The sequence below is a fragment of the Alosa sapidissima genome, chromosome 19, assembly GCF_018492685.1.
Source record: "Alosa sapidissima isolate fAloSap1 chromosome 19, fAloSap1.pri, whole genome shotgun sequence".
Taxonomy (NCBI): domain Eukaryota; kingdom Metazoa; phylum Chordata; class Actinopteri; order Clupeiformes; family Clupeidae; genus Alosa; species Alosa sapidissima.
Window position 1 is genome coordinate 11,251,979 of NC_055975.1, and position 26,388 is coordinate 11,278,366.

General features: G+C 46.8%; 1 protein-coding gene and 1 long non-coding RNA gene across 5 annotated transcripts in view; one reads left to right on the forward strand and one right to left on the reverse strand.

Annotated features, from left to right (window-relative positions):
- pcnx1 (pecanex 1) overlaps positions 1-26,388 on the forward strand; it is a 62,285-nt gene that overhangs the window by 17,444 nt on the left and 18,453 nt on the right. Inside the window, exons 5-12 of one of the 4 annotated variants that reach the window (XM_042073357.1) lie at positions 1,291-1,347; positions 3,747-5,807; positions 9,659-9,791; positions 14,733-14,926; positions 20,848-20,941; positions 23,434-23,491; positions 24,388-24,599; positions 25,685-25,838. In XM_042073357.1, the coding sequence (XP_041929291.1) occupies positions 1,291-1,347; positions 3,747-5,807; positions 9,659-9,791; positions 14,733-14,926; positions 20,848-20,941; positions 23,434-23,491; positions 24,388-24,599; positions 25,685-25,838 (2,963 nt within the window). The remainder of the gene's footprint in view (positions 1-1,290; positions 1,348-3,746; positions 5,808-9,658; positions 9,792-14,732; positions 14,927-20,847; positions 20,942-23,433; positions 23,492-24,387; positions 24,600-25,684; positions 25,839-26,388) is intronic. The other 3 variants (XM_042073358.1, XM_042073359.1, XM_042073360.1) reach the window with 3 other exon arrangements.
- LOC121693732 lies at positions 17,342-18,587 on the reverse strand. Its single transcript, XR_006025558.1, has 2 exons — positions 17,811-18,587; positions 17,342-17,702 (listed from the first exon to the last, which is right to left on the reverse strand). It is a non-coding gene; the product is annotated as an uncharacterized LOC121693732 (long non-coding RNA).

Below are 26,388 nucleotides of genomic sequence, written 5' to 3' on the forward strand. Positions count from 1 at the left end.
AGAGGTTGGGGGAGGGGGTGGGGGGTGTCTTAAGCAGCAGTGTGTCGGAAGAACTCTGTGTGTGGTGCAGTGGAGAAGCCAGGACTGTTGTGTGTGTGTGTGTGTGTGTGTAGATGTGTGTCTGCCTGTGTGCCTTGATGTGTGTGTTGGTGTAAATTTGTGAGTGAGTGAGTGAGTGAGGGACAAGTGGAGAGGGAGAGAGGGGGTTTGTGCATGCATGTGTGTGTGTCTCTCTGTCATTCTGTGTCCACAGCTGGCCATGCCTGTGTCTGTGTGTATGAGTGAGCGAGAGCTAGAGGTGGTAAGAGAGTTTTTGTGTGAGTGTCTGTGTTTGTGTGTGTGCACGTGCGTGTGTGCACAGGTGATTGCTTCCCTTTAGGCAGTCCAGGCCTCAATGTTTGGGGAACTTTATAGCTTGAGCCACTTTGTGAGGCCTAATGAGACACAGGCCTGCTGGGACACGGCCCTGTCTGGCCAGGCCAGGCTGAGGAAGATTGTTCCAGAAAAGGCTAGTCAGACAAATCACCCCAGACACGCTTACTGGATAATTTGTACTTTAGCCTGCTATGGTCCTTGGTCTGTTTTTTTTTTGTATCAAAAGGGAAACCGCAGTTTCCTTTTTCATTCAGGGCTTCATAAGTGCTTCACAGGCATGTCCTCATTTCCTTTTAGATTAGATTAGATTCAACTTTATTGTCATTGTGCAGAGTACAAGTACAAAGACAACAAAATGCAGTTTGCGTCTAACCAGAAGTGCAAAAAAAGTGCAATGTGATATACAAAGTATAGTGGTGCATAGACAGGACAAGAAATATAGTGCAGTGTAGACAGTAGTATACAGTTGGGGGGAGTCGGAGGAGAGCGATGGAGAGATGGAAAAGGATGAGTGAGAGCGATGGAGAGATGGAAAAGGACGAGTGTGGGGCTGCTGAAAGGAGAAGTGTGAAGGAAGGAGAGATAAATAAGTCATGATCTCCCTGCAGCTCCTTACTCATCGCTCTCTTTCTTTCTTTCTTTCTTTCTTTCTCTCTATCTCTATCTCTATCTCTCTCTCTCTCTCTCTCTCTCTGTTCTCTCTCTCTCTCTTCTCTCTCTGTTCTCTTCTTGAGCTGCCTTTGCCCCAGAGAGGCGTACTAACCCTTGCCAGGCGTTCTTTATAATTAAGAGCCTGCTCTCTACTGGTCCGTCCAGTTAAAAAAAAAAAACATAAATTGAGGGGAAAAAAATCTCTCACACGCACCCCTTTTCTCTCTCATCTCATCTCATCTCCTCCTGCCTCCCTCTCTGTAGGGAAGATCTCAGATGACATCAGCTTGAGTCTGGCTCAGAGCTGCAGTCAAGACCAAGGTAAACACACACACACACACACACACACACACACACACACACACACACACACACACACACACACACACAGGTAGCCCCCCCCCCCTGTACTTCTTCTACATTGTCAGTCTTTATTTGTCGAAGTCTCTCTGTCTGTGTGCCTGTCAGATCTAGTGAGCGGAGCGCGAGCGAGGAGCGGAGCGGATGGAATTTTGCTGGAGCGCTTTTTTATTCAGGGGCCGGAGCGGCCGCTCTGTCCCGCTCCATTTTCGCTCCGATACCGCTCACGCCACGAGTGTGAGGCATGCCCAAATCCATCCTGAATTCACGTCTTCGTAGTGTATCCAAGACCGCTACAACTCAAAACAAACATATTGACCATAATTGTAACAGTTTAGGCATAGCCAGAGCTTTGATCAAGATAAGCTTTAAAGGCTAGCATTCAGAATCAGGGGAGAGAATAGCCTACAGATCACGAAAACAGCGCACACTAGGCGTGTCAAACACACACATTACACATACAGGGGTGGACGCAGCCCCCCACACAAAAAGGATCACACACGAGGAAGACCTAAGGGTGTCTAAACACGGACATTATAACAGTAAATAAAGGCATTAACACACACAAACAACCCCCAGAGTTCTCCCCCGTATCCCAGAATGCATTGTCCCAGAGTCCGTAGCACATAGGACTAGTCCAGCATGCCAACGTTACAGTAAGTTCGTTGGGGATGAAGTCGCTAAATATTTTAGAAAGGAAACTGAAAGTCATAGGGCTTACAAGCGTAGGCTACTATTCCTACAAAACAACTAGATACTAACAATGTAGAGCAAGAACAACTATGTGGTGACACTGTTCCAGTGAGATTTATTTTGGAATTTAAAGGTGCCATGTGTAATGTCCGCCAAAAAATCAATTCATACTCCACATTCCATAAAAGACGGGGCAGTATACCTCCAGAAAGTGAGTTGGTCTACCCTAGAGTAACAACCGAGACACGTGTATTGCAGTTTGGCTGGCTGTTATGTTACCCGCATACTGCCTCCCATGGCCGAAACTGGTATTATGACACCTGTCGGGCTGTGGCTAGTAATTTAGCATGCTAATTCAGGTTGATATCTCTGCAGCACTATACCTTGTAATTTTTTTTAATGACACCATCGCCCTTATTTCTTCTCATTCTTTTGATGCGTGTAGCTCATTTTTTGGATATTTTTACCTCAATTTTTACACATGGCACCTTTAAGAAGACACATTTCGTGGAAACATGAGTGTGCTAGGAGAGCAAAGAAAAACGTGAGCAATTTGAATAGCCTATGCTTTAAGTAAGGCTGAAGTAAACTCGGATGCTAAACCTGTATTATTTAGGCAATTAATCCCACGTATCCCTTTAGTTTTAGGCTTATTGACGTTGGCAAGCATGTTCGTTGTTGCACTGTTGGTGTTGCATTAGGCTATCTTTTACAATACATGTTCTATGAGTGACATTGCCGTTGCTCTTAGTTCTTTGGGATTTAAGTTTTCTAAGGTGACAATTCGGCTTGTAGATTATTTCTCCCTCCTTTAAATTGGAGCGAGCGTGAAGCGATTTCACTGGAGCGGGAGGATTTTGAAGTGGAGCGGGGAGCAAAATTGAGCGGAGTGGCCTGACGTGAATTTGAGCGGAGGAGCGGCCGAGTGAACAGCCACCTGAGCGAGGAGCGGGATATTCGCACCGCTCAGCTCCGCTCACTAGCTCTGGTGCCTGTCTTGCTCTTCCAGTTTTCTGTAGTCCATCTGTTTCCCCAGTCTAGTTTATCTGATTATCATTCTTCCAGCCTGCCTGCCTGTCTTCCAGCTTGTCTGTCTGCCTGTCTCTCTGTTTTCTACCTTCACACCATCCTCTCATGTGATTCCCACCTTTCTTTTTTTGAACTCTTTACTTCTCTTTCAATGACCTCTCGTATCGGGCAACTCCACAGTAATCCACTGTGACACTTAATGCGGTGATACGCGAGCGTATGCAACCCCAGCAGTCCTGTCTGTTAGAGTCTCTCTCTGCCTAAGGAGCAGAGTAATGTGTTCGTTTATCACCTCCAACAGCACTGTTGAGCACTGCAGAGAGCAAGGCCAGTCCAAGGGATGCTTTGAAATGGCCTGCTGGCAATTAGTTTGGAATGAAACTGGATGTTCTTGTCTTTACCAATATCAGACTTTTTTGTAGTATTTTCCGTTCAAAAGCAGCTTGTGGCCTAACAGGCTGTGATGTATGAATGAAGGTCATTGATCTCTCTCTCTATGCCGATCTTTTAATGTTTGTTCTTCTGAGTCTCTGCTCTTGTTCCTAACGATTCTTCCATCTTTCCATCTTTCACTCTCTCTCTCTCTCTCTCTCTCTGTCTCTTTCCCTCTCCCCTCTCTTTCTCTCAATCTCTCTCAGATCTGATGTCGGACCCAAAGATGTACTGCCTGGTCTCCAACGGCTCCTTCTCTTCCATGCAGCCCTCCACGTCCCTGTGTCCGGCCGACCTGGTCCGCGACGTCTCATCCGACCCTTCCAGTGCCACCTCGCGCCACCCCTTCTCCCAGTCGCTGTCGTCCTGCGACACGGAGCTGGCCACCTCACATCCCCACGCTCACCATCACCACCACCACCACCACCATCAGCACCCGCACCAACACCACCACCCTCCGTCCGTGTCCTCCCAGTCGTTTCGGAAGGATTCGCGGCCCCGGCTCCCCCGGACGTCCAGCTCGGCCGGCTCGGCCTTCCTGGCGCCGGACGCCTCCCTGCCCGACCCGTTTGGGCTGTACCCACCTACTCACCGAGGGGGGCTGGACCCGGTTCGGGAGATGGAGGGGGGCGTTCGGGTGGGCGTGGCCCGAGCGACGGGGCTAGGGGGAGGAGGGGAGGTGGACCTGTCGGCGGTTGCGGTGCCGTCCACCTCGCGCGTGTCGGACTGCTGCCGGCACCAGGACCGGCGCTGGCTGGCCCGCTCGGTGTCCCGCGAGGCTGGCGAGGGCGTGTCGTCGGGGCCGGGCCCGAGCGGACTGTACCGGGGCGGCGACGGGGCTTGCGGGTGCGCGTGCTCGTCGGGCAGCAAGCGCAGCGCCGACAGCCTGCGGAGTCTGAGCACGCGCAGCAGCGGCTCCACCGAGAGCTACTGCAGCGGCACGGAGCGCGACAGCAACAGCACGGTCAGCAGCTTCCACAGCGAGCGCACCAGCTCCACGCACGTGGAGAGCCTGCTCTCCCTGGCGGCCGCCGCCGTCGCCACCACCACCACCACCGACGGACACGGTCACGTGCATGGCCACGGGCGCACCAGCAGCCTGGGCAGCGGCAGCTCCAGCTCGCGGAACCTAGCCAGCCTGGCATCGGCGTCGGGCGAAGCCAACAAGAATCCACACGCCAACCAGCTCGTCCGCGGCAGTACGCCGGCGGCTGACGGCAACAACACCGCCGACACAGACTCCTCGTCCGCACTGGCGCCGCCTCCTCCTCCGGAGAGCACCGACTCGCCCTCCTGCGGCTGCCAGCAGGACGAGCCTGGCACGGCAGTGGGCGCCAGGACCAGCGCCGACGGAGCAGCTGGCACCCAGGATTCCGTGGGCAGAGCTGAGCAGGACGAGGACGCCGGCGACAACCGGCAGCAGCGGCCAGCGGCCCAGCGGGGGGCGACCTCCACCGCCTCCTCGGCCGCCAGCCGGAGCCACAGCAGCAGCGGCGCTCCGGGCAGCCGGCCCCGACGCCACGGCAGCAAGAAGCGGGCCAGCAGCTTTGACGCCAGCCGCCACCGTGACTACGCCAACCTGCGCGGACTGGCCAAGCCCCACAGCGCCGTCTTCAGCGGCGGAGGGGACGCCCGGGAGGGGGCCGCGGGGAACGGCGCGGGGCTCGGGGCGGGCGGAGAGGAGGATTCGAGTGACCAGAGCGAGCTGAGCTGCGGCTCCAGTCTGCACTCGTCCCACCAGCTGAGCACCGACTCGTCCTCGTCCTCCTCGCGCACGTCCCGCTCGGCCCGCGCCTCTCCCGAGGGACGCTATGCCGCGCTGAAGGCCCGGCACGCTCGGCCGCACGGCAAACTCGGCGATGTTTTCGCCGGCGAGTCCGCCACCGGCATCGCCGGCCGCGAGAGAGAACGAGAACGGGAGCGGGCGGGCAAGCGACGTGCCTCCCGACGGACCCCCAGCACGGGCAGCGCCAAGACGCATGCCCGCGTGCTCAGCCTGGACAGCGGTACGGCCGCCGCCTGCCTTAACGAGCTCAACGAGCTTAACGAGCTCAACGAGCCCCAGCGGTTGGGGGCCCCCTGCGGCGCCGGGGGCCCGCGGCCCCTCACCACCTCCAAGTCGGACCTGGAGGCCAAGGAAGGGGAGGTGCTGGACGCGGTGTGCCTCATGGGTCGGGCCTCACAGCTGGAGTCCGTCACGCGCTCCCGCAACAGCCTTCCCCCACACACCCTCGTCGGAGTGGAGGGCCTCGAGGCCGCCATCAGGGGTGAGTCCACACACACACACACACACACACACACACAGACACACAGACACACACACACACACACACACACACACACACATTGAGGACACAGGACAGTCAGACACATACACGCACACACACAGAAGACACAGGACAGTCACACACACATAAGTTCAATCATACTAGCACACATGCATACACACAGTGTAGTCCATATGCACATGACAATCAGTCAATGTTGGTGATCATTTAAACAGATTATGGAGTGCCATGACATAAGTTACCTAATAAGCTTTAACAGTTTTTTGAAATAGCACCGAATAATCAATTTATTGTACACCATGACACTCAGAAGAGTTGTGTGCCACACCCATTATGAGCACACACTTTGCACATGCCAAGGCTCCAACATTTCATAGCCATTGGCAGGTTATGCTACTGAAAGAATGAACCAATGAATGCAGGCCTTAAAGTGTTCAGGCACCTTGCCTGAATTCAGCCTTGAGCTGGTATGCTTAAGATTTGAAAATAGGCGTCCTCATAAATGTCTGGCAACTTCAAGCACAGACATTTCTATTGCTTTAAGCCCTGTGAATGACGGATCAGTCTTATATAGATGAATCAGTCGAATCAGTCTTATATAGATGGAGAAGATGGTTCTCATAGAACTCAAAGCTTTGTGAGAAGGGAAAAGAACTGGCACTGTTGCCATCCCAGTAAGACCAGACCACTAGCACTACCACTTCTATGTTCTCCGCAGGAGGACTTATGTAGTTGCAGTAGGAAGGGGTTGCACTCTCGATTGTTTTTGTGCTCAATCAATTGGAATCTGTGTAGAGGTGCTGTTCCCCTGTGGCCCACTGGGGTCTGTGTAGAGGTGCTGTTTACTGTTCTGGGGTCTGTGTAGAGGTGCTGTTTACTGTTCTGGGGTCTGTGTAGAGGTGTCTGTTTACTGTTCTGCGGTCTGTGTAGAGGTGGTGTTTACTGTTCTGGGGTCTGTGTAGAGGTACTCTGTTTACTGGTCTGGGGTCTGTGTAGAGGTGGTGTGTACTGTCACATCCTGCACTTTTCTGATGTTGCCTCCTAATGCTGGGTGACTAACTGTGGACATGAGACACATCAAACCCTTGGACTTACTGAGTCACTGTATTGTAATAGTTTTTATTTGTGATAGTATTGTATTGGCCACTAGAGTGATACAACTGCGTGCTATCAGCTGTGAAAAAGACCCTTACAATTGTTTACCTTGTAGATTGATGGGATTTAGCCAACTTGTTTGCCTTGCCTGGCAAATTTTCTTTAAATGAGTCACTGAGAAAAGCCTCCACCTCAGCAGTACATTTTAAGCTACGCATGCTCTTACTGGGACCTGGGAACTGGGAATTCCACCAGTGAGTCCTCTGGTTGAAGTGGCTTTCCCAACACGGGCCCAAATATCAAACCCCTCCCAGTCCTCTCCTCCAGGGCCATCGCCACATATAGTTGCTGTGCTGTGCTGTGCCGTGTCAAGGGCTCTGGTGCCCAGCTGCTTTCCCCAAGGTAGGGCTGGGCACAGATGCCCCTCCAGCGCCAGACTCCACCGCCCATGTAACCCCCTCAACCCCCTTCTCTCTGCCCTGGCAGTGCCAGCCTGTGATCTCATCTCCCTGGCATGGTTCAGTAAGGAAACGCTAATGGCTTGACGTATGACTCCTTCCCCCATACCCCCACCTCCTGCGGTAATGCACTTTGGCACATGGGCTCTGGGCTCTTGGCTGGTGGCTGGGGTTCGCTGGTCCGATAATAAAGCTCTAAGCGCTTCTCTCCTGGCGCTGTGGTTGCGTGTCGGACGGGGTGTTTGTTAATAGATCGGTTTGTCGAGCGTTTCCTCCTCGCTCTAGCCTCAGCGCTCGACTCTGCTGCCCTCGCTTGGCTCGCGGCTGAGACGTGGCAGGAGATGCCCGTCGGAGTTGGCACGCCCAGCCCTGTGCACGCAGCGGGTACAGTTTGTGTGGCAGTGTTTTTCTTTGTACTGCTGGCAAGAGCTGCTGCCAACCCCACACCCACTCCCCACACCCCCCAAAGATTTATTTGTGCTCTTGGCAAGAGGGATCAGGAGAGACTTTAATAAAGCTAAGAATGCAAATATTATTCCAAATGGAACTGGGATGGAGTGACTATGGAGCCTAATTAGCGCTGGGATGATTGTTGGTTTAGTAGTAAGAGACATTGCCACGGGGTTGATTAAACAATTTTTTCAATGTCTAATTTCTCCCAAGATCTTGAGTTTGGATAAAGACATCTGCTGAACGAGCTCATGAAAAATAATAGACATTCACGTGTGTTGAGTTTTTAAGGATTGCCTTTAGGAAATCCAAGGAGTGTGTTTGTGTTGGGGGGGTTCAGGTAAATAAACAACTCCAAGGAGTGTGTTTGTGTTGGGGGGGTTCAGGTAAATAAACAACTCCAACACACACGTCATCATCAACCCCCACCAATACACACACAAACAACCCCAACACACACACACACACACACACACGTCACCATCACTATCTTGGTTGGATGTGACTGTTTGTTTGGGTCTTTTTGTTGGGAAGAGTGGGATGCTTAGTGATCAACAGCCAGGATTAACGGTGTTGTTTTGCACTCCTCTACTGGAAGTCTGTTGAGTCGTTTTAGGTGATGCTACCTTTTAGCAAATAGTTGATGAAAAATCGTTTCATACATTTGTGATTTAAAGCTTGATGCATATCAAGGAGTCAAAGAAGAGGGCTGTCTTGAGTCTTGAGCAAAATACTGATTGTTACCATTCTGGACTTTGGCTGGTCAGTAACCTGATTGGCTGGTCACTAACCTGATTGACATCTGTAGACTGATAATTCATATCATATTTCACAAGCTCATCCACACCCCTTGGCAGACATCTAATCTCTCAAAAAGACAAGGGCTTGTCGGATCAGAATATCTTATTAATCCTGTCTAGAAAAAAATGTGTATTACAGCTGGTGACTTGATATTTTGTTACGGGAGAAATGGACATTCATGACATTCCATTATGGTTGCAGTGAATGGTTATTGATTGAAATATGGAGCTTGGATTGTGCAGTAGGGCTACAGTTTCACATTTTTATGTCAAGGTTTGGATGTTACATAACCAGAACTCTCAGGCTTCAGAAAGGTTTTCTGACGGTAATCTTAAGGTGAAAATCCGGTCCTTGGTTCTTGTACACCCTGACAAGAATTCGGGGCATTAGATCTGTATTTCCATCACGTGGAAATGTTGAAGTCCTACAGCCTTAGTAAGGATGTTCATCTCATTACCAAAAAGAGAGAAATTATTCTGTATAGTATGGGTATGGGGTTCTCAAACGTTTTACGTCTTTTTACAAATTTCCAAGCCCCATCAGCCCAGTAAAATGGTCAATGGTAACATTCAAATATTACTATAGTAATGTTAAAATGTTATTTTCACATTTTGGTTCCATGTTACATTCCCTGTCTCAGTCCCCTGGATCTGGTGTTGTTTGTATATATAGGCCTGTTTATGACTCCTATGTTTGTGTGGCTATTTTGTTTTGAATGTATGGTCTTCCTTGTCAAGAAAGATGGGCATTAGGCTTGATATAGAACACAAAAGACACATGTCCTCCTGTTGGTCGCGCCCAACCGGTCATGTCTCTATTCCCCACTAGTGGGGCCTGCCCCACACTTAGACTACCACTGGTATATGTGATCAGTATTGCACAATTCTGTTTGTTATAAGCCATAGAAGAACTTGTAGATGAACTTGTTTTGTAAGAGAAGCCATGAGTCGGTCACTGTACCATACCACTGTACCATGGATGCGGTGGACAGTTCCAGCACTACAGCCCTCTCTCTCGACACCACAGCAGCGCCCGGCAGCGAGGAGGCCGTAACATTCCGGCGTGAGCGTAGCACGTTCCGTCGGCAGGCCGTGCGGCGGCGCCACAACGCGGGGAGTAACCCCACCCCTCCCGCCTCCCTCATCGGATCCCCCCTCAGGTATGATTGGCCCCCATGCCAGACACAAAATGGCGGGGCTTCATTTCAGCATGCAACCGACCGCCCCCTCCCATCCTCTCCCCCCACCGTCAACCCCCCCCCCCCCCCCACTCACTGCGTTTCTGTATCCCAACACTGACCCCAATGATCCCCCCCCCCCCCCCCCCCCCCCCACTCCGTTGTCTTTGGTTTTCTTTTTTGGCTTGTCGTTTTTCTGCAATTTATCGGGTTGCATGGAGCGTTCATTTCCCACTTTATGTGGCCACAGCTGATCTATAATCGCTTAATAGATGGTGTGGCCGGACTAATGTGCCACCAGGTGTATAAACCGCTAGCACGTTGCATGGTGTTACCTCTCTTTATTTTCCTTTGGTTTGCTTGGTGAACTGGCATGCATTTGGGATCCCTTTTTGAGCTTTCTTTGGTGCATTCTGTTTCCTCTTGTCATGTTCTGTCTCCTTCATGTCAAGACTCTTCCAGTTGGTCCTGGCAGATTTGTGCCATTTGGTTGCTTCCTCTCCGCTAATAGCCCACTCAAGGCACATGGGCTTGATACAAGAGCAATTTAATCAGCAATAAAAAAATCAAGCAATTTTCATGAAATTGTCAAGCAAAGTCATAACAAATTTTGCACAGTATTTCACAACTTCAGATATTTAGATTTCTTGTTACTTGCAGTCTTTATCTTTATCTAAGACTAATGTGGTAGTACAAATATCTTCTGTCATGCCAATACAACAATTTGAGTCAAATGTAATTTACTGAGTAACCTATGACCATTTGGCCACTTGGTCAGAGGTGAGTAAAGGTTATCTGTGGTTGTTGGCTAGTTTGCCCCAGAGGACAAACAGCAGAAACCCATAAGCCTTTGGTGATCTCCCTTCACCCTAGCCCGCCTACCGCCCTACGACCTACCTGTCCAGCTGTCTATTTATCCGTCTATGTATCTATCTCTCTTTCTTTCTTTCTTTCTTTCTTTCTTTCTTTCTTTCTTCTGTTCTTTCTTCTTCTGATCTTTCTTTTTCTCATTCTCTGTCTCTCTCTTTCAATCTCTCTCTTTCTGAGGGAACAGTGCCCATTTTTATTGAGCGTCTCAGGCAGAGGCGCCGGTCAATAGGCCCCTCTGTACTCCAGGCCTCTCAAATGAGTCATATCCATATCTCACATCTTGTCTCATCTCTCCACTTCTAGTTCTGCTTTTCTCTGCTCGTTTGCTCTCCCCTATTGTCGGTGTCTTGTTATCAGTTTGGCCTAGAGGTGACAGGCTGAGACTGTACAGGATCAAAAAATCTCGAACTTGTTCTCTGCTTTCTCTCTCTCTCCCTCTCTCTCCCTCTTTCTGTCTCTCTCTCCCTCTATCATCCATCTTTCTCTTCTTCTTTTTCCACGTTCCTATCCCTCCTGTCCTCGTTCTCTCCACCTCTGTTTCTGTACGATGACTGATCGCGCGCCCCAGTTGCTGCCCAAGTGACACAGTAGAGCACCATCACCTGTCCGACAGGTATTGCTGACTTTACCAAAAACACAGCCATGGTCTTAAAACTACTCTTCTGGGGGGGGGGGGGCAGTGTCAATAGGGCCCATCCCACCAGAGGGCCCTACCAGTGTCAATAGGGCCCTCAATCTCACACCACACGCTGCTCTTCAACTACCTCAGAGATCTGCAAAGAGCTATTCGTGAAGGGTGCAAATTGCACAAACTACATGGGGCAAGGGCAGCAGTCACGTTACTTTACTTTACATATCCACACATTCACTTTACTTTACTTTACTTTACTTATCCACACAGTCACTTTACTTTACTATAGCAACTTCATCACTTCCCTTCTAATATGGAGCTGAAGTAATACGCATTGAATTGCTAAAGACTGAGTGAGTCATGTGTGTAACTTTTCAGTGCTCTAACTGTTTATCCGCTCCGCTTCCCCCCCCAGTACACAAACACATAACACACCAATCCCATGGCTATTGTAGCTACAGAAAATGGCCCAAAGGCAAGTTCGCTCACATTTTGCACTTCAGATCTCTCCCCAGAATGTGTGTTTGGTTAAACTTTAAACTCTAATTGAGAAGACATCCTTTGGGACATAGACGACATTGAGAGGGGAGAAAAGTTACAGTTCTGTTTTGCAGCTTTGGCAAACTTCCACTGTTCTTCCAACCCCCCTGTAGAAGGTCGTATTTACAAAACCACAGAATCAGCCAAACCACAAAAATGCTAAGCAAAGAGGCCAGGCTGCCATGGGTCGATAGGGCCCCCTTGTCCATGCCAAACCTGACAGAAGTAATCCCCTTCATTACAGCTGTGTATCCTCGTCCAAAAAGTCCCACCACACTTCCTATTAAGCATTAAAGAAATCAATTCCTGAGTTCCTTTACCATAGACTTTGTCTTTGTACATATTTGGATATACAGAGTCACTTCTTCAGATGTAACAAAAATACATTATCACCACTCCAAAACCTGCCAATGGAGCGAACCCTTCTCTATACCCGTGAAGTGAGTCCCTGCATTGCAGCTGGCTAATATCTGGCTAATATGACCTGGCAGGTAGTACCTGAGATACGTCAAACACACACACACACACACACACACAATTCATAAACAAGGGACAGATCATCTTGCACACTCATGACATTCCTTGTTGAGTCTGCCACCATTTATTTTCCTACGTCATTAGTTGATTTGTGAACATTCTTTGATCTGTTCATTTTATCCCCAAAGGCTCCACTCTGGTTTTTCATTTGTACCCAGATGCTTTGAACGCCACTCTGGGTTTTCATTTGTACCTAGATGCGTTTAACCTCCTGAGAGCCATCAAATGGCCTGAGATGACCTGGCAACGTTCAGGTTTCCCAAAGGCGCCACTCTGGGGTTTTCATTTGTACCCAGATGCTCTTAACCTACTGAGAGCGCGTCAGATAACTTCATGTGAGAATTTAAGTTTTAAGTGCAGTTAAAAGATGCGCCATACTGTTATGAAGATTCACTGTATGGTGTTTCAATCTAGTCTTGGCCCTTAGGCATCAGTCGTTCTCCATGATCGTTATTATTGGTTAAAAAGTGCTACTAGCCCCTCCTCCTGACAGGTTGAGGGTCCAATAAGCTGTAAGAATGTTAGAAGAAAATGAATGTCCTTGATCAATCCTTTAACGGTCTGTAGTGACTAATCAGTATAGGTTAGATAGTTGATAGTTGCGCTGATAGTTCAGTGCATTATAGGAATACATCTCTCAATCCCTGTGTGTGACCAACTCAGAAGAGGCAAGGTATTCTGGCCCTCCGCTATTTTGAAAAGTCCTGACTTAAGGCAAGTGATGAAATAAAGCACAGAGTGATCAAATGGCCTTAGATGGCCCTCTCCTGGTGGCCTGGTGGTGTTCAGGTTTCACTGGAGTTGCATTTTAAAGGGTTGACCCACCCACCACCCCCTTTACACTCAACCCCCTCACCCCCCAGGCCCGGGCTTAAAACAAAGGGACTTTCCATGGAGGTCTGCTGAAGACCTTGTCACCTTTCTGCTCTTCGCCAGTGACCAACACTTTCCTCTGACGAAACCCCTCAGTCAACTTAAAAAAAAACCCTCCAACTTCAAAACCCCTCTCCTCCCATCTTCACTTCTCTCCCTCTCCTCTTCTTCTTCCCCTCCTCTCTCCTTCTCTCCTTTCCTCTCTCCCCATCCTCCTCATTTTCACTCCTCTTTCTCTCCTGTCCTCTCCTCTTCTCTTCTTTCCCCCCTCCTCCTCTTCTATTCTTCCCCTCCCCTCCCCTCTCATCTTCTCTCTCCCCCCTCCTCCTCTCCACTTCCCTTCCTCTCTTTCTTAGCATCCGTCCACCTCTCCTTCCTCTCCATCTCTTGACCTCTCATCTTTTCTCCTCTCCTCCTTTACCACCCCTCCACTTTTGCCTGTGGTCACCTCTCTCCTCTGACGAAACCTGACCCAACTCCTCCTCTCCTCTCCTTTCCTCTCTCCCCATCCTCCTCATTTTCACTCCTCTTTCTCTCCTGTCCTCTCCTCTTCTCTTCTTTCCCCCCTCCTCCTATTCTATTCTTCCCCTCCTCCTCTCCTCTCCTTTTCCGCTCTCCCTCTCCCTGCAGGAACTGCCTAGCGTTTTCCCTTCCCCTGCCCCTATCCGGTTGCAGCGCTCATTGTTGCAGTGTTGGCAGGGCTCTTTCTAGTGTGCTGTATGAAGTCTCCTCTCTTCCTCTCTCTCATATCTTCTCCAGTCGTTTCTCGTTCACTTGCTCCCGATCCACATTTCTCCACTTCCCTGAGGCCAGACTCATGTTTTGCCAAATAGAAGTCATATACTGTATGTGCAGTAGTTTCCCCATTTCAGCATAGAGTGTTGGTGTGCAGGTGTGTCCTTCTCCCCTTCTCTCCACATGCTGGAGTGCTGAACATTGACACCTTCACTTAAACATTACATTTCTCATCTCATGTCCACTCCTCTTAGTGTTCTCTAACTTGTCCTCAGTATCAAACTAGCTGTCTTGAGCTTAACCCACTTTGCCTCGATCCGTTTTCCTGTTTGTTGACCTTTTGCACCCTACTCAAGCGGCCTGTTGACCTTTTGCACCCTACTCGAGCTGCCTGTTGACCTTTTGCACCCTACTCGAGCTGCCTGTCCTCCTGTGTTTGTCCTCTCCTGTCTCCTCTGCGGTTCTGTGTCTTGTCTGTCTAACCTGCCATGACGAATGCCATATCTCACCCTAACCTTCGACTCCTTGTGTGTGCGCCATGTCACCTGTTTTACCCGTGTACTTGTACAAACACGTCTGTACCTAACCTGCCATGCCTGTGTGAGATTGTATACTTTACCTAACCTTCTATCGCAAACTCTGTGTCCTCTCTATTCTCAAACCCCCCCACCCTAACTCCAACACACCCCCACCCCTCCAAAATCTCTTATTCAACCCCCCACCCTTTCCTCTGGCAGTCTCCAGGAGGCTCTCAGCCAGGCCTCCCAGCCATCTACTTCCCAGGTGAGAAGTCAGCCTTCCCGCACCCCGTCCCAGGTGACTGTGTTGAGCGCGAGCGCCTCCCTGCTGGCCAGGAACGGAAGCGCGCAGCTGGAATGTTCTCAGGACAAGGCCTCCACGGCAGGCAACACCAGCCTTCAGGACGAGTTCGGTGAGGGAGGGGGGACTGCAGGGTGGTTGGGAGGGAAGGGTGCATGAGCAAAAGGTTTAGCATGAAGAACTGGCTCTGGTGGTGGGTTCTTAATTCATTTGATTATTGCTGCAGAGCTATCTGACTAGTTGGCTCAGATATTTCTCCACTGTCTGAATGTGTGTTGTGGTTGTATTGATGCATAGGGGTCAGTGCAGAATGACTCTCTGGTTTATGCTTTGCTACAGAGTGTGGCCTGTGTGTGTGTGTGTGTGTGGCTGAATGCGGTCAGTCTTCAGTTGTAATCAAATTACTTTGTGCCTCTTATACACAACAGCAGCAGTGATGGCAAGTTCCTGTTACACTGGGCCAGGGCACATCTGGGTATCATCAGACTGTTGTTTCTTAGATTATTTGCCTTGCGTTAAAAACGTGAATATGCTGCACTGCACTATTGGCCATTGCCTTGTTTTAGTCAAACTCATGATACCTACACAAAGTTGGTGCCGTAGGTTGGCTTTTGTTCTTCTGACATTCTTATCAAGGTCAGTGGTGACATTTCATTGCATGCCTTTAGGCTTGTTTGATGATGAATTGGAAGGAAGAATATAATATTGAGGTTACAGTATGACTGTAATTTGACCTGAATCAGCATTTTAAAGGGAAACTTGGCAGGATTTCCGCCTCTGCTGGAGAAATTGTGCATTATGCTATTTCAAACTGTGGAAAAAGGTAACGATAAAGCACATGGATTTGTTTACAAGCTAGCAAAACGGTTAGCATAAGTTTGGCAGACAATGTGGATGTTACAAGGTAAGAAACACGATTTAAAACGAGTTTCTTATTTCTCACTTCTCTTTCCGGGACGGTAGTCGCAATGTTGCAAGGTTGGTTTTCCGCCTAGGGACGCTAGGGGCAGCGGGAAAAGTCACCATTTTCACCGGAACAGGTCATTTAACCATCCAAATGATTTCTAAACGGGTTTATTACGTTGAAATAGTTGCCAAGTTCCCCTTTAAAGGTGACTGTGTGTGATTTTATAGTTTTTAGGTCACAGAACATGAACTGGCTGTATCTGGCATCTGTATGTCAGACATGATAAGGAGATATGCCTTAGATTGCTGAGCGACTCACAGACCTAGTCAAACCAACCACAACGTTTTGTACTGAGTGAAGAGAGCCGCAACCAAAGATTTGTGAGTAGTACCCCACTCTTTCTTCTTTGGCCATGTTCAACAAACGCCTACCTTGCATCCTGGGGCCACCCAGCTTCACCCTGACTATGACAGTGAAGAGCCAGTCTTATTGGTGTGGCAACCAGAGTCCATATTCAACTGTAGCGATGGCACTGTCTCACATTGAAGCTCTAGCCATAGTAGCAGCCCTCAGCAACACAGGCAGGCAATGTAAGTACTGAACAAGTGCTGTCAGCCACTTATTGTCCACTTTTACATAAAAACCGGCTATCTCTGTTCAGGATGTTCATTTTTTGGGGCTTTTTGCCTTTATTCAGATAGGAAAGTATATACTGTATATATATAAGTAAGTATATATACTCTTTTGATCCCGTGAGGGAAATTTGAAATTTGGTCTCTGCATTTATCCCAATCTGTGAATTAGTGAAACACACTCAGCACTCAGTGAACACACAATGAGGTGAAGCACACACTAATCCCGGCGCAGTGAGCTGCCTGCAACAACAGCGGCGCTCGGGGAGCAATGAGGGGTTAGGTGCCTTGCTCAAGGGCACTTCAGCCATGCCTACTAGTCGGGGTTCGAACCGGCAACCCTCCGGTTACAAGTCCGAAGCGCTAACTAGTAGGCCACCGCTGCCCCTACTGAAAGTGATGAGCGACAGGAAGTAAGTGGGAGGGAGAGATGGGAAGGGATCGGGAAAATGACCGCAGGTCGGACTCGAACCCGGGTCCCAGTGGGCACGTGGAATCGTACATGGTATGGGCGCTGTAAATGTAAATCAGGTTTATTAGCCATTTATACTTGCGTATACAAGGAATTTGTGCTCTGCATTTTACCCATCTCAACACACCCACACACCCAGTGTAGACCCATTCAAACACACACACACACCCACCCTCAGAGCAGTGAGCACACTAGGAGCACCCATACACACCCGGAGCAGTGCGCAGCCCTTGATTCGGCGCCCGAGGAGCAGTTGGGGGTTAGGTGCCTTGCTCAAGAGCACCTCATCCGTGGATGTGGATGTGGGAGAGCGCTGTTCAGTTACTACCCCACCCACATTTTTCCTACCAGTCGGGGACCGAACTGGCCACCCTTCGGTCACAAGTCCGATTCCCTAACCAGTACGCCACGGATGCCCCGTTCTTCTTGTTCTCCTTGTTTAGACAGTGGAGCATAGGGCCACAGCGCCCCCAGGATGTTCACTTACGTATGAATAAAACAACCTGAGTGCGATGCTCATGATTTAACTTTATTTTGTTGATGTTGAAATACAAAGATTATGTGTGTAAGGGCCTCACAGTTAAAAAAAAAAAAGAAAGATAGATTATATTAGATTAAAGGAAAGATTAACTAAAGGGGTCCAAGCAGTTTGGATGAAGGATCGGCTTATTTGTGTGGACCCCTAAATATACCAACATGCTAGATAAGTTGTGTATAAATATGCTGGTAGTAGTAATAACCTGAATACATTTGCAGGATGTGCATAGTAAGTTGACATCAATGAATGCGTTCCACAGTAGAGCTTGGCTTGATGGGGAAAGCTTTTTCAGCAGTCAGCTGGTGGGAACATTCAGCATCTCTAGCTCGCTCTGGGGTCCTGCATGCCGGGACAAATGGAATTCATACTGTAAGTTTTCTTTTCTGTCTCTTGTTTGTCAAGGCATCAAAATATTTGTCTCGTGGTTATTTAGGATTATGTCCTTACCGTATTGTGACACTAAATTCATTCTTCATTCTTCAGTTCTTTCTTCTTCTTCTTGTGCTGAGTTCTTTCAAGCACATCCATCCGTAGATTTGCAAAATCCTGGCAGAATGTTTCCAGGTTGTTAGCTTGCCCTGACAAACAAATAGTTGTGACACTTGGGGTAGATCCTTTGTATCTGGTGGTCACCTGCACAGACAGGTTATGCGTTGGACTCCCTGCTGTAAGGACTTTTACCCATTCATCCACGGCATCAGACGGATCAAATAGCAACAAATGAAGCTTCGTCACTCTCATTATTTTGAAGAGAATGTTTGGGTTATTGCGTAGTTTCCTTTCTCTTGTTGCTTTGCTTCTTTTTTCGTCAGGGTTATACATATCCCTAACCACATTCTCATTGATGTCCGTTAAGTCAGTCATTTTTTAAGTTCGGAGAGGAACAAGTTACACAAAAACAAGGGTTTTTTATTTTTTATTTTACAGACTCCCCACATTCTCTGACGTGCTGTGTTGCTATTTGTTGATCTCTGAAAGTATGCACCAGTGAAGGCATCACAAGGCGTGTCCACCACATATTCATGCACAGACAACTTTAATTAAATTCTTTCTGGGTGAGTCATAGTCCAAGGGCCAGATGTTGAAACTCCTCCACTATTGGGTTTTTCCTAACTTCTGTTTTTGACCAGATTTGGCCATAACGAGTTGAAATCCACCCTGTGCCAACTGCAGTGCCCATGCTACCTTTATCCTATGGCAGACCATTATATGGACCATTTTCAGGTGTGGGCCATTTCAGATTTGAAGCTAGATATTTATAGTACAGTGCTACACTTATGAGCATGCCCCCAGAGTGTAGCTGTTGGCTGCAGCAACTCAAGCTAGGTTAAACTGATTGTGTTCGTTTTTATTCGTACCGACAGTACTCGGTGACCTCAAGAAACTGAACTATGTGAAAAATCGCCGGAATTCCCCTTTAACTTCAGCCACAGAAATGTCCTTGTTTCAATTCCTGTATGGGTCTTTATTCAACCTTGACAATTGTGAGGATTGGATTCCAGAGTCATACACTACAGATGTAGAATTTACTCTCATAATGGTCACTTGAGTTCATTGCACAACATTGCACAACAGTTAAATCCTTACTATTGATAACTATTAATTCTGATTGGGGCGAGAGACATTCCATGAGCCTCACATAAAAGAATACTTCCTAATTCCAACACAGCTTGTCATGATGTGCCAATGTGGCTACATGACTTGGAGATTCACATTTGCTTTGTGTAAGGCAAGAATATCCTAGTTTTGTAACATTTCCTTCTCTCTCAGATGTTCACCATAGCTTTATCTGGACCAGCTGTCTGTTCATTAATACATGACTGGTGCCTATTGATGGTAGGGGTTTAACGGTACACAAAAATCACGATTCGGTACATACCTCGGTGTTGAAGTCACGGTTCGGTTAACTTTCGGTACAGTAAGCCTGAAAGTACTGCTAGCCTAACATTCACTAACAATATTGCTGATGCTCAACTCATAAGCTGGAATAGTATTTTGAAATGGTGTCATGCTTTTTTAGCCTGACGAGCCAGACCCACATTAAAATGTAGGGTCTGGGCACTCACCGTTCGCAGTGCTCAGTCCGAGGGGCGGGATAATCTTGTTGTCTTTCAAATTTCCTCTGCACGCAATAGGACAGCGGCAGCGCTATGAGTCCCATGCGTTTCCCACCAGCGGAGCTAGTTGGCTAGTTCAAACATTTGTCAACTTAATAAAAGCTTAACTCGTGTCACACTGTTCGCCAACAGCAACATTCATCTTATTTGTTTTCAAGTAGCAGGAAATTCAAGCCAAACCGTTGCAACTCTGCCATCAATCATTATGTTAAGCCCACCTAACGACTCTATACACGATTTCATTGGCCTGATTGAGTTTCGATTTCTGGAGCTCACAAGCCAAAGGAGAGTTGCTAGACTAGCCCTGGCAGCAAATGTAATTTGCTGCCGCTAGGGGCGCGTCTAGATTTCTAGGCTAATGCTTTTTGGCATTAATTAACTAAACTGACATAAGGTATATTTGTATTGGAACTCGAATTTGAAATGTGGTCCACACACTGAAAAAGCGTACTCTTGATTACTGTTTAAGATTGGATTTCATACATTCGGGACACATCTGTATTGAACTTAACATCCTGTACGAAAACGTGTACCTTTACTCCTCTAATTGGTGATGTAGTTGGCCATATCATTCTGTGAAATGTTTTCTTTCTTCACGGGACGTTCTGGTTTGGACCACAGAACTATAAAGTGCATATCCGGGACTGCCAGTGGGAACAACAGGTGTCTATCGTTGCTTCATACCACCACGCACTATCAACATGAGTTTGTACATGTAGAGGATGTCAAAGTAGAAGAATGCACCCAGCAGTGGCATTGTGTTGTGATGAGCGAGCTGAGCTGAGCGCTCTGAATGCGCTGCGTTTGGAGGGGAGTGCTTGGAGGGACTGACAGGTGAGCTGATGGGAGATGAGTCTGGCAGTTAGTCGGTGATGGGGCCATGAGTGATGACATCAACAGTGATCTGATGGAACAGTGATCTGATGGAACAGTCATCTAATGGCCAGCTTATTTGCCTTACTTGGCTGATGTGTTATATAAAAGATATTTGTTTGCTTGCGTGCGTGTGTGTGGACAGCTGGGTGGACCATTATGCACTGAAATATTCATTATTTGGCTACTTCCCTTCAGAAGGCCACTTAAGATGACAGGCTGTCAATATTGCAGTGTGTGTGTGCGTGCATGCATGTATTTTGTTTTAACTATGCACCTGATGATGATAGGTTTTACGTTTTTAAAACTTGAAATGAAGCTGTTAATAGTCATTTTCAGTGACATTTCCTTTTTCCTAAGCCACATCACCTTGAGTGATAATTTTTCCACTCTTCAAGGCTGTATAGCACAATGGACTGTAATGGACTTGGAAGTAATAAAGATCTGTGACTTTGTCCATTTGTGAGATTGTGTAAATGTGTCTGTCTTTCCAGGAAAGCTCACCCCTCCTCTCTATGAGGTCGGGGGCTGTGACATGTCCCTGGTGAACTTTGAACCTGCCACCCGTAGAGCCTCCAACAACATTTGGTAAGTGACCCCGTCCAGACCACCTCAAGAGGCCCCTGTCCCCTGCCTAGCCTGATACCGCAGAGTGTGTCCTAAACTAGTTAACGAACGCAACGCAGTGTCTCATGCAGCTTACATAAACTACCCACAAATCCATTGTCCAAAATAAATAAATTTGATGTTCTGTCTGTGATCTTAATTCACCTGACCTTAACAAAGGCTGCAACAAACAAAGTTAATGTTTGGAAAGCTAGCAGAAGAGCAGATAAAGAGGAGGGAAGGTGAGAAAGTTAATGGTTAAATACAATAAAGGTGGGGCTAGTAATGAGATGCTAACATGTAGGAGTCAACATGGGGGCAAATGTGCCATTTTATGTACGAACACATTGGGTGTTATGTTTATATGTTTTCTTTTAAACAATAATGTCAAATAATACTGTTTTTCTCATTTCCATGTGCCATTCTATCTTATGCCATTGAGGGTTGAATAAATTAACATAACTATAATCATATGAACATAAATCTGTGCATTGGTAAAGAACATAAGTCCAGATATTGTGGTCAAAGTAGCAAATATTCAAAAACTTGTGCATGAAAAATCTGCATACAGTATATGGTTTCTGGGTATGCCTTTGTGAGGCTATATTACCATGGTTCCCTGTGATCATGTGATGCATTCAGAGCAGCCTAGAGAGGTGGGAGGGGGTTGTGATGATTTTTGACAATTGAGCAGGGATAGAAATTGGCATGGGGTGAGTAAAGGAGAAAAAACTGACTGGTTTGAATATTATTTACATGATCACATAAGTTAACAATAGTTTGTAGTAGACTCGCTAGTTAAGCACTACCCTAGTTCAACTTAAAATGAGCACTGATGAAATGCTACAGGAGAGGAAGGGTGGAAAGAGAAGGCAGTGCGTCATTTCTCAACCTGTTCATCTGCTTTTAGAATTCCGTGATATTCTGCAACTTTTACATCCAGTAAGCGATGGCTCAAGAGAGGATTATTGTGCAAGTCAAGTCAGTGTTCTCTGTAATCAAGTTTCCCTTCACTTAACTGAGATAATCATCTCACCTTTGCACTACCTTTCTCTGTCAGATATTTAGCATACCATTTAACCATTTAGCATACCATTTCCCAGTTTGTAATAAGGGATTATTTGCCACAGCAATGAGTAATGGCCAACTACTGTAGCCTAACAATTTATGCCTGGATATCGGGGGACACATTTTGAGCATTTTTGAAAATTCACTACTCTGATGAGGAGAAGTAGAACATTCTTAGTAACAGATGGAGCAGGGACCAGTGTAAATATCCCTAAAGCCAATTTGGGAAAAGGCTCTTGAGATATACAGGTGCTGCATCTAAAAAAGGTAGAATATTGTGGAAAAGTGTGTTGGTTTAAGTTATAAACAAAACATGCTATAAACTTTGCAAATCCGGTTCTACTGCCTTCAGCCCTCTACGGTTTTAGTCTTGCGTAGGCCTATATAGGCTACTTTGCTCTTCTATAAATGAGCCTTATGTCTAATAGGCTAAAGTGTGATTTATGCTATAATATATGAAATTGTATCAATTAGTTTCCGCAAAAAAATCACCATAAGTCATCATTTAGGGGGTTATTTTTCAAAATTGTCTTCTGGAGGGGGCATGCTCCCAAAATGTTTTGGGGGGCAATATTTCTAGCGACGCCCCTGCCTCAGTATTTGAAAAATCCTGACTACGGCCAAAATCATGTCTCAAGCTCAGTTTTGTGGTTTAATGTTTTAATTAAAGGCCTTACAAGTGGAAAGAACAATAAAACACCATGCGTATGTGCATATTGGGCCATTTGGCAAGAAGTTAAATTTAGCCAATTATACAGTATGACAGCTCAGTCACCTTCATGTCACCCAACTTCACATCTCTGCATTGCAAGCCTACTGGCCGGTAGCTCGCGATAACCGACCTGTCTGCATGCCATTGTAGGCAAGAAAGAGGCATAATCAGTCTTGAATGTGATAAAAGAGCGAGCCTTAACAGTAGTTTGAGTTCACATTTTCAGCAAATAATAGTTATTTCTCAAGTGATTTATTATTAGTTTATTTTATTTATTTAAAAAGAAATTGACTATTATTATTGACTCAGCCAGGTTAGATAGCAAGCAAAGTCTTCTTCCAGACAGGTGACACATTTTTAAACACAAAACGTATAGTATGTGTTTTCCTATAATTTCTTATCCTATTACGAAACACAATTTTGGTTGTTAATACCATCTCTTAATGTGATAAAAAAAAAAGTGTTCATATAATATGTAATTTGCCACTGCTGCATTGACCTTGAAAGTGGTTGGAAAGTGGTTGAAAAGTGCTTGAATTTGATCTCGGAATAGGTGTACAAACCCTGAAGAAACACATTCCAAATGCAGTTGCACCTAAAGCAGAGCGTTTTTGTGTTGGATGAATGTTTGTTTGGTGGTGACCTAGATAAGGTTGAATTGGAAGAGAAGTTAATCAAACACTCTTGTCCACAGGGAAACAGATTCTCACCTCTCTAGTTCTACCTCAGTGCGCTTCTACCCCCATGACCTGGTAAGTGTGTGTGTGTGTGTGTGTGTGTGTGTGTGTGTGTGTGTGTGTGAGAGAGAGAGAGTGTGTTCTGTTCTGTTCTATGGAGAGTGGAGTTGTAGACTTCCCCAGTGATGAGTCATGGCATTGTTTTCATATTCATCACTCTGGCTGAAATGGCATATTTTCAACAGGACACTTTAATGCAGAGCACTGTGTGCACTAAGTACACTTTAATGCACACTGTGTGCACTAAGTACACTTTAATGCAGAGTACTGTGTGCACTAAGTACACTTTAATGCAAAGCACTGTGTGCACTAAGTACACTTTAATGCAGAGTACTGTGTGCACTAAGTACACTTTAATGCAGAGCACTGTGGGCACTAAGTGTGTGAATTCCAACAGTACACTTTAATGTAGAGCACTGTGGGCACTAAGTGTGTGAGTTCCAACAGAATAGTGTAGTCTCATATCCAACACCAACTCCGTGCACTTAATGGAAATGATGATCGCACCATTTAAATATAACTTTATTGGTGTCCTCTATTACTGTATCAAAACATGAACAGTTTATGTTATAGCTTGCTTGTACCTCTGTAAAGTGTGTTTTCCATTGCTGCTGCTTCAGCTTTCTCAATCACGTGTTTGAAAATGCCACCCCCCCTTCCGCTATGTAGCCAAGATGGCGTCCGTTGAAGGCGAAAAGTGTCCAGCGTTCCACACTCAGCTTTTTGACCGTTTGATCTGGTATTTTAAGTACAGCAGTATGCCATTTGAGACACCGTGAATGTGTATGTAAGACATATTTCCTTCATCAGTCCATGTGTGGGTGTGTGTATATGTTACCGTGTGCCGTGTTCTGACATGCTGTGTGTGTGCATGTGCGTGTGCGTGCGTGTGTGTGTGTGTGTGTGTTCAGATCCGTCTGAACCGGCTGCTAACGATGGACCCAGAGCTGCTGGAGCAGCAGGATGTTGACCTGAGTCCTGAGCTGCAGGAGGCCCCTCTGGGCACGCTCGACCCGGCTACGGCAGCCCACAAGGCCAAACAGTACTACCGCTTCTGGCTGCTGCCACACCTGTGGGTCGGCCTGCATTTCGACCGCCTCACACTGCTCGCGCTGTTTGACAGGTACACCACATACACACCACATACACACATTAGGTACACCACATACACACCACATACACACATTAGGTACAGCACACACACCACATACACACATTAGGTACACACCACATACACACATTAGGTACAGCACACACACTACATACACACATTAGGTACAGCACACACACCACATACACACATTAGGTACACACCACATACACACATTAGGTACACATGCACACACCACATACACACATTAGGTACAGCACACACACCACATACACACATTAGGTACACACCACATACCCACATTAGGTACACATGCACACACCACATACACACCACATACACACATGGCACGGCACACACCCCACATTTTATTTAACTTTAAAAGGAAAACTGTGGCAATTTCTTACATAGATCCCTGTTTCTTGAGGTCACAGTAATGTCAGTACAAAAATAAAAACAATCGTAAACAATCATTGCTACCTAGCTCAAGTTTCTGCAGCGAACAGCTAGAGTAGCCAGGCAGCTACAGTGCTACACTCTGGTCGCATGATGCCCCCAGAGTGTAGCACTGTAGCTACCTGGCTACTCTAGCTGTTGGCTGCAGCAACTCAAGCTAGGTAGTTTTTTTTCGTACCCACAGTACTCATGACCTCGAGAATGAGAGATCTATGTGAAAAATGCTGGAGTTCTCCTTTAGGGTGAACTATATAAATGAACCATAGATACAGTACTTTAAGGTGATATAAATGAACCAGTAGTTTGTTCTACTGTAGTGCTTACACTGTTTGTTCATTCCTTTTCTTTCTTCTTTTTTTCTTTTTTCTTTTATATTTGTTTATATTTGTTTAAAATTGTTTTGATACTTTTGTTGTGGCTCTTGTTGTTATGTTACTTTTTTAGTTGGAGACCTCATATAAGCCAGTCTGGGTTTACTACCTCTTCCTGCACTGATTTCTTTTCTTTGTGACTTCTTTGACTCTGACTTTTTACAAGTGCTAAATAAAAAAAATAAACCATAGATACAGTACTTTAAGGGAGCCAATTTGCATGCTTTTATTGTGCATTGGAGCATTCTGATTGTTTGCCTTTTGTATCAGGAACCGAGAGGTCCTGGAGAACATTCTAGCGGTGGTGCTGGCGGTTCTTGTGGCCTTTCTGGGTTCTCTGCTTCTGGTCCAGGGGTTCTTCACAGACATTTGGGTTTTTCAGTTCTGCCTCGTCATTGCTAGCTGCCAGTACTCTCTGCTGAAGGTATATGTGCACACACACACACTCCCACACTCTCCCACACAAACACGCACACACAAACACATACACACTCTCCCACTCTCACAAGCACACACACAAAGACGCATAGAAATACTCTTGCACACAACTGTCCAATATGCTGTTGGTTTTATGCAGTAGTAACAGATGTGCAGACACTTTTGTAATGGGCACACACACACTGAACACACTCTCCCCTGCATCTGCTATCTTGGGCTTCCCACTGTGAAATTCAACACATGAGTAAAGAAAACACACACACACAAACACACACACACAATTAGTCCTACTTATGCGGACTCTGCTCTTTCTCTCGTCCTGTCACACTGCCTGTTCTCCGTAGTCTGTGTGTGTGTGGGGCTTTTCATTTTGCCAGCTAAGGTTTCTTTTGTAACAGAGTGAGTTCTTCCAGATTGCTAACAATCTGTGGATATGTCAGTCTGTATGTTTTCTATATTTGATGTTGTAATGTTATGTGTTTTAAATGGTGCAGTAATGGATGGGTTGAATATTATCTCTTGCACACACAAACACG